The 13,021-nt window shown below is 35.6% G+C and overlaps 2 protein-coding genes across 9 annotated transcripts in view; both read right to left on the bottom strand.

Moving 5' to 3' along the window:
* bbg (big bang) overlaps positions 1-13,021 on the bottom strand; it is a 141,210-nt gene that overhangs the window by 7,351 nt on the left and 120,838 nt on the right. The window contains exon 1 of one of the 8 annotated variants that reach the window (XM_068294055.1): positions 12,473-13,002. The exons of 6 other annotated variants lie outside the window; for them this stretch is intronic. The gene's annotated coding sequence lies outside the window, so the exon portion shown is untranslated. Of the gene's footprint in view, positions 1-12,472; positions 13,003-13,021 lie in introns of those variants that run through there. One more of the 8 variants, XM_068294057.1, reaches the window with a different exon arrangement.
* Positions 782-1,669, bottom strand: LOC137580126 (trypsin delta-like). The gene has a single exon (XM_068294058.1). It carries the CDS (start codon positions 1,663-1,665, stop codon positions 877-879), a length of 789 nt encoding a protein of 262 aa, XP_068150159.1. The 5' UTR covers positions 1,666-1,669; the 3' UTR covers positions 782-876.

Here is a 13,021-nt window from a genome sequence, read left to right as displayed (position 1 = left end):
TAAAACTTGAATTACATCTACCGCACCCCCCACAAAGCGCCTTGTTCTCGAGATATTCGACAGTGGGCAAGCTCTTTCGATTGGTATATAACTAGTATATATGTATGATCGGCGCTTTCCACCTTGAGCACTTCCTTCCATTGCTAGCTTTGGCTAGCTTTGAAGTCACATCCAGTTGAATGTGAAACTTCTAGATAACAACAATATCATTAAGATCATCAAGGCTTCTTAGCGACTTTTGCCAACATCTTAAAAAAGACAAATGGATCTTAAATATGTAAACCTGAGTTGAAGTACTTCTAAGTTATCGCTTATGTGTGCCCTACTTTGCGCTCAGTATCGCCTATTTTTCTATGGACCGCTTCATAAAGACAAAAGACAGAAGCTCAAAATATATTGGCGATTCAAATTCTGGAAGTGACCAAAGAATAGGGAACTACGCTCTAGGAATCCAACTACTTAAGGCTGTTGTTAACCACTAAGCCACTAAACTATATTCTGACCTACATAGATCGAATACTTTCGGGACAGTTCTATAATTGTAGGTCAACTATATTTCCATCGAAGCTAAAGACGTACAGTTTTTACTTCCTGTAGTTTGAATTCCCAACTACTTTTAGCCATTGAAACATTGGATTCTTTTGCTAAGTCTGCTGATGATAGAACTTGGTGACATCACATTTTAACCAATTCAAAAACGGAATGTATTATATTATTATCCAAATTAAATTTCATTCCCGCACGATCGTTCATTGATAAATACGAAGTTGATATATTTTTTTCGTAATGCTCATTTTGAATATTTATTTGATTTGGAGAAACAAATTGCAAACTGATTGAATTGTTTCCAAACTTTAGAGTGATAGGGGATAGAGATTAGAGATAAGGCTCCGCTTGCTCCTCAATCCAGGCGGTGTGATGAGTTATGCTGGTATAGACACCAGGGAAGCCTTCACGGCCACAACCCACCCCCCAAGATACGATGCCCACGAGAACACCATCAACAGCCAATGGGCCGCCAGAATCACCATTGCAGGCATCTTTGCCGCCTTCGTCAACATCTCCGGCGCACAACATTTCATCGGTGATCGTGTAATCCTTGGTCAAATACTGTGTCCCACACACACTACGGTCCACAATTTCAACCTCAACGGCACGCAGCATGGCAGGCAAGTTTTCATCCTCTTCGGTCCGCTTGCCCCAACCACTGACCACGGCATGGGCTCCAGCATTGGGTGGGTCCAAGGCCAATGCAATGGGCTGCACCAGCGTGGAGTATTCCAAGGGTTCTCGTGTTATAATCATACCAATATCATTCACAAAGGTCTTTTTGTTGTAGCCCGTGTGATAGATCAATTTGCTGACCTTCACACCCATCTCCTCGAGATCCGCAATGGAATTTTGACCGGCTACAATGCGAATGTACGAGGCAAAGCGTCCTTTGATGCAATGGGCAGCGGTCAGAACTATACTCGGTGCATAGAGACTGCCACCACAAATATGCAATAGCATATAGGTTTCCAATCTGACCGATACCTGGTACGGATAATCCGATATATCTGCCTCAGAGCCGCCAACAATAAGCGGATTAATCGAAGCCGATTGATTCAGGGCCACCAGGGCCGTAAGAATCCCGAAAAACAATAGAAACAAACGCCACAACATAATGCTAACGTCTAACAATTGAAATTCAAACGATTCATGGTTTATATATACCTACTAATAGGGAATATATGCTTATCTTTAGCAAATTCATAATTCGCGATTATCCAAGCGATACCATTCTTAGATTTCCAAACTTATGAACGACTAGCCAAACGAATTTTATATCCATCAATAAAAATATCGGTGGCCTTCTAAAGAGAAATTCTGGCCATAATTCGTGCACAATAAAGTATCAATATAACTGAATAAACCACCAAGTGGCATGTCGTCTTGGGATTATCAGCAAACCACCACACAACACACCACCACACCATACACCACACTAAAGTGTGTGTGTGTGTGTGTGTGTTAAAAGTTCCCTTAATATTTCTGAACTTTGCCTTTTGTTTTTCTTTTGTTTTCGGCATGACCATTCGTAAATGAATAATCGTTTCGAATATTTTTGATATCTAGAGATTAGAATACCAAAAATTGCAATTGATTTACACTCAATTAAGTAATTAACAATTATCCCAGTATCCCAAAAGTATGCAAAGCTTTTGAATTTTTTCATTTCTTTATAATTATATTTTCATGGGAAGATCATCTTTTAACTGATGATTAATTTTGTTTTTATAACTGCAATTTGCATTACATAAAGACGTTGACCAAAACAAGTTGATTAATGACTATTATAATTGGTTTAACGATCTAGTTGAGAAATATTTGACTTTGATTTAGAATATAAATATAATTTACCATTTGATCTTGTGACAATTCTAAGTCACTATAAACTGGACTAACTTTTAGTTTCTTTGGAGTCATAAAAGAGATAGCAAAACTTTCAAGAATCAATTAGAGACTTATAAATTTTCATTAATTATAAGAAAACAAAATTTTCTAACGGAAATATACCAACATTATTCCCACACGCAAGATCAGTTAGCTTATACTTATTCTATTTTATGACATGGCTAAAAGCAATCAATGAATTGGCAAAGTATCAACAACCTTTCACATGAACGAACCCAACTGTTCAACCTTCTCTTCTCTGCTCTCTCTCTCTCTCTCTCTCTCTCGCACTCACTCACCATATGATGTCGACCCCCTGAAAATTACAATTAAATGTAGCCCCATCATATCCCAGCAGCAGGCACAAGCAGCTCCCAGCGGGTAGCTAATGTTAAAAAAAAAATGTAGAAAAAAATTGCCGAAAATTATGAAATTGAATGAAAGAACCATGTTATTTAATTGCCAGAGTAACCCATCGAACTTTGACCCTCACCTCTCTCTCTCTCTCTCCACATGGAGAGGCCTAGGCCTAGATTAAAATCTCTTACCACTAAAATGATGCATATTTATTATTGCTAAATACCAAAAGCAACAACGACTCTGACGACTGTTGTCTCATGTTACACTTGATATATGTAAGATTAATCGCCAAATCGGAGCTCTCATGACAACTACAAAGTGGCAGGCAAATGCCACAAGGTGCGGTGGGCGGTTGTCTGAGGCCGGAGACGAGGGGGGAGAAGAATGCGGCACAGCAATTTGATTTCTTGACTAATTTGATTAATTATCTCAAGCGTGAAAAATTTTAAGAAAAACACCAGAATGAAAAAAAATCAAAAAGTTCAAGAGAGGAAGAGAGAAAGAGCTATTGACGGCGCCCAAAGGTTTTTAATTTGTATTTATATTTAATAAATTTCTTTAATAGTTTTTTAACCTTTTTGTTTTCATTGTTTCGCATTTTTTTCTTTGTTTCTTTATTTTTATTTTTTTTGTTACCTTGTGACTTAATTGTAAGTAATTTTATGTCAGTTGTCTCATCGAACCAAAAAAAAAATCAATTTCTAATCTTATGAATGGCAAATGACGTCGTCGTGTCCAAGTCACTGATCGATTTCTGAGTCATATATGTACATAGTATATACATATGTATAAGGTAAAAGCATGTGGAGATATGGCTCACTAGGCAAATAAAGAAGGGGGAAACAAATAAATGATTTAATATTTATTTTGATCATTTTTTGTTTAATGATTCAATTGATGTAAGTCAAAGAAAATATTATCAATTGAAATTTACAACTACAAATAAAATATGAAATATATAATGTCTTTACTATATCTTTATATAGTACCTAAATATATTATATAATTCTTTCATAATTTGTATTCTGTTTAAGAGGACATACTTTCATTTGTGGGTAGATCTTGGCTAGAAAAACATTCATTTGGCCTTCGCATGACGCGGATAAATATGTATATATTCCCTTTTGATCTTAAACAAACTTTCCTTAAGAAAGTAGTCAGCACCCATTTAAGTTTGTATCTGATGTAAGCAAAAGTTTATTTTGATTTTATTTTGTAAGGATATCAACAAAATAGCAACCGGATGTTTGCTAAAGAAACAGGCTCTAAGATTTGCTTGGTTTTCTAATATCTATGGAATTCATTTGGACACTTGAGAAGATTTCTCAGAGTTCTATGCCTCCATCTCTCTCTCTCTCTCTCTCAGTCTCTTAGTTGGGCTCGATGGCTTTTCAGCATTTTAGCTCAATCAAGTTGGCATGCTTCAATAACATTTAATTCTTGGTACTTAACGCTACCTTCACCTCTTCTTCTTTTGCTTTAACTTTGTTGTTGCTGTTGTCGTCGTCGTCGTCTTTCTCCAATCTGAAGCATTTCCGTGCAGCAAAGAAAGAGAAAAAACCCAGAAGAAAACATGCCAAAGTGTCGTCTTTAATTAGAGAAGCAAAGTGACCGCCAAATACCACAAAAAAGGAAAAAAATAAATAAAAAAAAATGTAACAAAAAAGAAAACGAAGAAGGTTCCCGTAGTTGGTTGGTTCTTTGGAAATGCTCAAACAACACACAAGCAACAACATACATATGTATCCAACTGCAATTGCAACTTGTTTTTGTCTCTCTCTCTCTCTCTCTCTCTCTTTCACACACACTATATCTATCTCTTACTTATTCTTTGTGGCTCTTGCACTACTAATAACTTCCGCCACCTACAGGCCCGCGTTGAATGCATTTTCCCACCCAATAATCCAAAGAAAAGAGAAGAAGAAAAACAAAATCCTGTAACAAATTGCAAGCATTTAGCAGCAAACAAAATGATAATGGTGGGAAAACACATAGAATCGTTCAAAAATTGATCCTAGATTGCAATAAATTGAAATAAATATGTATCTATAAAATATTTCGGAAACATTTCATCCGTTCTTCATTGGTTCTTCTTTGGTTCATCGGTTCGGTTAGTCAGTTGTCTGTCTTCTAGATTGGTAGCCCGCACATTTTTTTTTTTTGGCACTTTGGCCAACAAACATTCTCTTGACAGATATTTGTTGTTCCTTCTTCTCTTCTCAGACTCAATTGCAATATATATACATACAGAGAGCTCAGGGGCGGATTATGACCCTAAGAAAAGTCTTTCTAAAGAGAAATTTCGTTTATTAACTAAATTTTGTCATGATTGAGTTTAATCCAGATTAGATTTGATCAAAAACTATTGAATCCTTGATATTTTAGCACTTTAAGGACTCCCCCAAAAGTATGCAGTGACTTCCATAACTTGCTTCAAGGGTCTAGCCTATTAAAAATTATATTTATTTATTCATTATTTTTCTTGTTTTTTTTGCCTTTTCTTTTAGTTATGAACAGAGCAATTATAGTTGGCTTAAACTAAATTTTCATGGGAAACTTTACTCTCTCATCTCATCTCATCTCTCACATGTCAAATGGTTGTTTTTAGCTGCATTTTCGCATTGCATAAGCCGTTGTTTAGTATAACTCATTAAAAAAATTAACAAAAAAAAAACCAACGTCTTGATTGATGAATTTTGAAGAGATGCTTGATCTAGTTGAAAAATTAAACAAGTTTAAGAGGAATTTTCGGTTACCTTGACTATGTACGATTATTTTTGTATGTATGTATGTATATGGCAGACAGACGCCGCTGTCGTCAGTCAACGCTTCAAATTTAATTATTTTGTCATAAAAAAAAAAAAAAAAAAAAGTCTTACGTTAAGCTTAAGCAGATGCAGGAACAGCTGCTAAAACAGCCGGTTTAAGTTAATGCGTGGAGAAAAACAGGCAAACGAAACACAGTGTAAGAAAAAAAGATGGCCAAGAGAATGGGAATTCCGTTAAAGAATAAAGTCGACCAGAAAGTGAGGTTCCTTTAAAAACTGTTTTCGATGTACTTAAGTTTTAGACTAAGCAATAAATGCGTAAAGCAATCTAATAATTTGGCTGGACCCTTTCTCCCTTTCTATCCATTCTGTGTGTGTGTGTGTTTCACTTTCTGCTGATGTCTTTTACAGGATACCCTGAAATACCTTATACATAGTTGGCAGCCCTCTCGCGGTGGTTGCTGGTTATAGGGCACATAAAAAATACTTGCTACAACATTTCTTTATTAAATAAAGAGTAGCAACCATCAGCTACAACAACAACAACAACAAGAGCAACAGCTGCCGAACCTGACTTCTTAGCAAGATACTTTTTTTATTTTCTTTCCGCCCCCCCTTTCTTTCCACTACCCTTTCCCCCTTGTGTCTTTGCACCTTCTTTTTGCTGCTGCCGTTTTGCATTTAATGTGTCATGCAACGTTGCATAGCGGACGCTCTTGTTGCATATGCTGATGTTGTTGTTGTTGTTGCTACAGTTGCAACTTCTGTTGCTGTTGTTATGTGGCAAGCGCCAAGTGTGTTGCAAACAATAAAGGAACCTCTTACACACATAGAGCAATAGAGATAGGAGAGAGAGAGAGAGAGTGAGTGAGAGAAAGAGAGCAGGAAAAACTGAAACTCTTATGCATATATGGTGAGAGGCAAGCAAGCAAAAAAAAAAAAAAAAAAAAGGTAAGGAAAATGTGTGGCCAAGAAAAATGTGCGCTTAAATTGCAGCAGCTGCCGGGAGGTAGACAGAGACAGAAAGAGACAGAGAGACCTGAAGTGTGTGCCGTTGCATAAATATCGGAGCTAAAGTGCCCACCAAGCCTGGAGAAGCCTATGGTCTGAGGTCGCAGCACCACCAGCTGCTGCCACACACGTTGTGGCTGACGCACCCGAAGGCGAACCGCGGCAGCGGCACCAAAGCTCACGGCAACAAAACAATAAAAAAAAAAAAAAAAAAAACCAAACCAAAATACTTGACTTAAACGCATTTCGCAGCATAAGAACACAGAGGTAAAAGATAGAGAGAGAGAGAGAGACAGAGATGAGGCAAGTGACTTATTTGGGAAGTTACCCCTCCAAAAGAACTCAACATTTTTACAATTTTCATTTTAATTTAAAAAACTTTCATTCTGTTCTGTTTCGTTTGCAATTCTCTAGAAAATCTTCTTCCTGAATGTCAAAAAATCAGTTGAACAAATGTAGAAACAGAACTTTTCACGTTGAAATTGTATTTCCATATTAATTTACTTCCCCCTCCAAATGTTCCCACTCTCCTTGCCATCTCCTCGCTTCACCACATGGTAAATAGCTCTCAATGACAAATTGACTTTTATTACAATCCACAAAAGAAACAAAACCAAGAAACAACTTGACACTTGAATAAATCTAGACAGAAATATAACTACATACATATATAGCATATGTTGATATAAATATTATTACTGTTATACAATAGGTAGATGATTTTTAACACCTGTTCTACAACAAACATATATGTATGTACATACACTGTAAATGTCTCAAGTATATTAATATTATTTATTATTATTATTGTTAATTTTCCTGATTGATAAAAGCCTTTAATTTATTGGCGCGAATGAAGATCGATGATGTTAGAAAGAATGTGTAGATAGATAGATGGGAACCCTGATGTCATCGTCTGAATAATGAATCCATAAAAAAGAAAAGGAAAAAGAAAAAGTGCTGCCACGCCGTGCCAGAGGAGAAAAGAATTTCTCTCAACAACTAATTAGACCATAAAGGTAAAAAAAAAAAAAAAATTTACCCTGGCTGAACTAATTCGCTTTCAGAGAGATAAAGATTAACCACAACAAAGGTCACGCTTTAATTGATAAGAAACAAAAAAAAAACACACACACACACACAGCATAAAGTTTTATTTCTTTTCTCTCTCTCAACTCTTTTTTTTTTTCTTCTTTTTGTTTAATAGAAACAGAAACAGATTTTTTTTTTGTTTTTGGTCTAGACCAAATGACGACGACGACGACTTGGCTACTGAAAACATTCAAAAAGGCAGCCACTCAATTGGAAATTTTTCTTGCGATGAGAGAAATTCACTTCTCGTGACTGAGATTGAGAATTTAGAAAGAGATGAAAGTGAAGATTGAAGAATTTCGATGCCTTAATATTCTGTTGATCAGATTCATAATGTTAAAGAAGAATTTCAATTCTTCGTATTCGAATTCTCTTCAAATTTGACTAGGCCCAGTTTCATTTAGTTGTCATGAAAGGATCTGAGGGATCGTAGTTAGTTATTTGTAACGAACTGTCTTCAGAAGGAATAAGGATAATAAGGGAAAGGAGAAAACGACAAGAGGCCCATATATGTACTATGAAAGAGGTTTCTAATCATGCCTTTTAGTTCTAGCGACACGTTGTCATCTCTAAGGCATTTCAAGAAGTGCCGAGGGCATAACCTCGACGATAAAGATCACACCCCAAAAAAAAAGAACCCAGCCCAGGCCGAAAGATATAGAGATAGAAAGAGAGGGAGGAACAGGTGTTGCGGGTGTTTGCAGGTTAGCTAGAGTTCCCAAAGTCACTCCTTCACTTCTCTACAAAACCAAGAATCATGCCACAATCGAGTGCACTTTGCCCAACAACAGAACGACAAACACACACACACACACACACACACACACGCACACAATTTTAATAGTTTTGAACCTTTTTTATATGGTTCCCTCACCCCCATCAACCCCACCTTGTCGAACACTTCACCCTGTGTTTCTTCACTTAAAAAGTGCAACGAAGCGTGCCCCAAGTTAAAGAAGACTCCTGTGTGTGTGTGTGTGTGTGTGTGTGTGTGTGTGTGCGCCTTCTTCTTCCCCTCATCTTACTTACTCTCTGTTTTAACTTCATTTTGGCCTTCTTTCTGCTCTTTCTTCTTATTTCTCAATGGCTGTTAAGTAATTAACCCATGTTGGCCATTTAATTGTTTCGATTGCAAATATTTGAAATACTTTTTGTCCATTTTATCATTTTGTTGTTGCTGTTGTTGTTCTTTTTCTTCTCTTGTGTTTTTTTTTTTTGTTTAAGATCAAAGTTCTTTTTGCCGACCATGATGGTTCTTCTTCATCATCATCATCATCATCATCTTCTGATGATCTTTCCCTGACAACGTTGTCGTCTACTGTCCATCTCTAACTTTGTTTCGGTTATTATATAAGTGAACCAAAAAAAGAAAAAAAAAAGCTCTACAAATGTCACAAAACCAATTAGTTGCTTCCGTAATTTCTTGGTATTATTTTAATTAGGTTTTTTTTTTTTGTTTTTTGTTTTTGCTTCTTTTTATTCAAATTGCTTTTTGTTTAAAGTTTTATGTGTGTGTGTCAAGATTTATAAAAAATTTTGTATATAAAATAAAAAAAGAGCAGCTAAAGCTGTCGGCTTGATTTATGGTCACAGGGAAAATGCATTTTTAAATACACTCACACACACACACACATATAAATATTTTTTTTAGATGCTTAATCGTTATTCCACAGAAATGAAATTTGTGAGAGCCAAAAAAAAAAAAAAAAAAAACTAAACTGGAAATGGAAGGGGGGACGGGTGGCAACCCTTTTTTTTTCGTTTGTGATCCTTAAAGATCAACAAAGTGCTCCTCTCGAAGGATTTATATTCAGGTCAAATCTCAGAGTTAACAAATATTTGCTTAAAACACACACACACAAAAATAAAACAAATTGTGAGCTCTCTTCTCTTGTCTTGTCGTCCCGTCTGAATTTTGAAGTCAAGACGTAAAAACCGCAAAATAAATGTTCAAAATTCGTAACACAGACACAGACATAAACTCAGACAGAGACAGCCAGACAGACAGACATATGGAGATACCAAGATTGTGTAAGAAATTTGATTTCAACAATTTCAATTGGTTTACATTTTACCTTGTCCCGCCACCACCCACCCCCCACTCCGCCTTTCTTTTGACCAGTCCTTTTTGCTCACGTTTGACATTCGCAAATTCTTGTCACAGAAAGACTTTAACAAAGTTGCGGCCTCTTTTTTCTGTGTGTGTGTGTGTGTGTGTGTTTTTTATTATACCCTTGCAAAAAGGGTATATTAATTTTGGTCAGAAGTGTGCAACGCATAGAACGAAGCATCTCCGACCATACAAAGTATATATATTCTTGATCAGCACGACGAGACGAGTTCAAATAGTCCGTCCGTCCGTCTGGATCAACGTAAACTCCTCCTAGACCGTAAGAGCTACAGAGCTGAAATTTTGCACGTAGGCTTGTATATACTGCAGGCGTTGTATATCTCGGGTTCAGCCGGATCGGACCACTATATCATATAGCTCCCATACAAACCCCAAAGTCACGAACAGTGACTTTTCTCAATAACTTCGTTATTTTCTATGCTATTATCGTGAAACTTAATATTAGAGAGTTTACTACGCCTATAAGCGACTATGCCAAATTTGATCAAGATCGGGTGACTATATCATATAGCTCCCATACAAACGGCCAAGTCACGAACAGTGACTTTCTCAATACCTTCGTTATTTTCTGAGCTATTGTCGTGTAACTTAATATTAGAGAGTTTACTACGCCTATAAGCGACTATGCCAAATTTGATCAAGATCAGGTGACTATATCATATAGCTCCCATAGGAACGATTGGTCGAAAACAGTGACTTTTGTAAATTACTTCGTTACTTTTAACGCGATTGCTTTTAAATTAAACATTTCTTAATTTAATATATATGTTAATGACTGTGCCGAATTTGATAAAGATCGGGTGACTATATCATATAGTTCCCATAGGAACGATCGGTGGAAAACAGTTACTTTGATCAATATCTTCGTTATTTCCTATGATTGTAGGCCTTTCTTTCTCAAGCTTAAGCCTTTTTAGATAAAACGTTCTTCCACATTGATGGCTAATAGGTAAGGATAGAGTTACCAAAAAAGTTGCAAGGGTATACAAACTTTGACGCGGTCGAAGTTAGCCCCGGCCCTCTGGTTTTTTATTTTATTGTCGTATTTTGCTAGAGTTGCATTTACACCGCAAAAATTGTTGAATGACACAAAAAAAAAAAGCGAAAAATTTGTGCAAAATCACAAAATCAAATATTTATATACATCAACGAGACGAGAGGAGAGACGTGCGGACGGACGGGCAGAGAGGAGGAGGCATGGAAATGATGGAATGGGGAATGGAAAGGAAAGTAGTTCAATTTGTTGGCTCGTTGGCATACAAATTAAGAACTTTTACTAAGGAGGAGCGGAATGATGGTGAGAGGGGAAGAGAGTGGGGGAAATGTGTCACACACACACACACACACAACAAGCAAAACTGATCTTCAGTAGTGACAGAAAAAAGGTAGGCAAAAGAGGAAGCCAAGGTGACAAGGCGCATTTTGGTATCCAAGTGTGAAAGGTTGTTTGTCATTTTATTTATTGTTATATTTTCTCTCTCTCCTCCTCCGAGAGTTTGTTCTCTTGTCTGTTCTCAACACTCAAATTAGAGCAAATGGATGTTAAAGTTTAGTAGGTTGAGGAAGTATGAACCACTACTAAAGCATGGGCAAGTGAGAGAGAGAGACTAAGTTTTAAATAAATACAGCTAGAGAGGTTAGTAGTAAGGGGGAGTCCCCTTCTTAATGCCAACAAAGTTGGTATATTATGGAGTATTAAATTGGTTCAAAATACATAAACTTTTAATGTATATTCTTTAACCAAATTGCAAAATTTTTAAACTGTTTAATTGTAAATAAATTATATAAATACCCAAATTACCCAAATCTTCATTTAAATGAAATGTTAAAAACAATTTCAATAGAGTAAGCAGGACCCCACTAAAATCCTTAACAAACTGAGCATATGTACATATATGTATATATAATCAATATGTGATTGCATATATCTATCCACAATGTGCCCTGTGAGGTGTTCACTTGGTAATACCCATAGATGAGTAATGAATGTAGACCTCTGTTAATACTGTCTTAGGTCACTTGGTCAACTTTTCAGAGTCATTGTGATTTGGAGGCAATGAATAATGCTGATTAAACATACATATGTCATCATAAAAAATAAAACTGAAAAACTAAAGTTCCTACAACACACTCAGTGAAATAATAAGGAAAAAGGAGGTTTTAGATGTCTTTTCTGAGCCATAAGTATTTTATATATTTATATACATTTACGGATCTAGAAAATATTTTCGGAAAGTGTTTGATCCAAAAATTCAAGACTTTCGGCTTAAAAACTTAAAAAATTGTCAAGGAAAACAATTTGTTCGATTAAGAATTCATGCAATTGGAAAATTCACTAGCTGCAAGTATAACCAGATGAAAAAATGTTAAAATTCTTTCAAATTTCTCTCTTTCTCTCTCTTCTTGGATCAAATGTTTTATTAAACTTTTCAATCTATAGCAAATATCAAGATATTATATTATTTTGGATTCTATTTCTCTATCAAATACCGAATAATTTGATGAAAGTGACAAATTGGCAAAAGGTCCTTAACAAAGATGTCCTTATCACATATTTACATATGTACATGTATGTATGTATGTATATGTATGTATGTATGTAAGTAGATTGATATTATTTAAATGCAATGTTCTTTGTAATTGCATTTAAGTATTTCTTTATTTATTTACTTGCCTTTCAAAATATTTGCAATTCTTCACATACTTTTTATAAATAATTTCACACAGTCATTTTACTTTTCTTTTCTTTTTTTGTCGTCGGAGAAGAAAAGGAAAAAAACCTTTTTCTTTTTTCGAAAAATATATTTAAACAGTTTGGTTTTCTGTTTGCACTTTTGGCGTTATTTTTTGCTGCTGCTGTTAACGGTTATCAATTTGGCAACACAAAAAATTAACATACATAAATATTATTTAAGACAATTTCACTTTTGTTGTTGTTGTTGTTGTTGTTGCTGATGCTGCTGCTTTAAAAACAATTAATTGTTGCGCTCGAATGCGTTTCAAAGAGTTCGCAAATAAAAAAAAAAAAAAAAACCAAACGAAACGGAAATGCCCCGAAAATGTATTGCAAATTGCAAATTTAATTTCGATTACGTTACGTTACATTAATTATGATGAAACGTGAATGAACTTGCAGTTAATATGAAAATGAAGAAAAAAATTAAAAAAAAAACACACACACACACATACAGAAACGTAGCAGTTACAGAACGAAACGAAACTC

Source organism: Drosophila tropicalis, unplaced genomic scaffold, assembly GCF_018151085.1.
Source record: "Drosophila tropicalis isolate 14030-0801.00 unplaced genomic scaffold, ASM1815108v1 contig_805, whole genome shotgun sequence".
Taxonomy (NCBI): domain Eukaryota; kingdom Metazoa; phylum Arthropoda; class Insecta; order Diptera; family Drosophilidae; genus Drosophila; species Drosophila tropicalis.
This window is presented reverse-complemented; position numbering and strand designations above follow the sequence as displayed.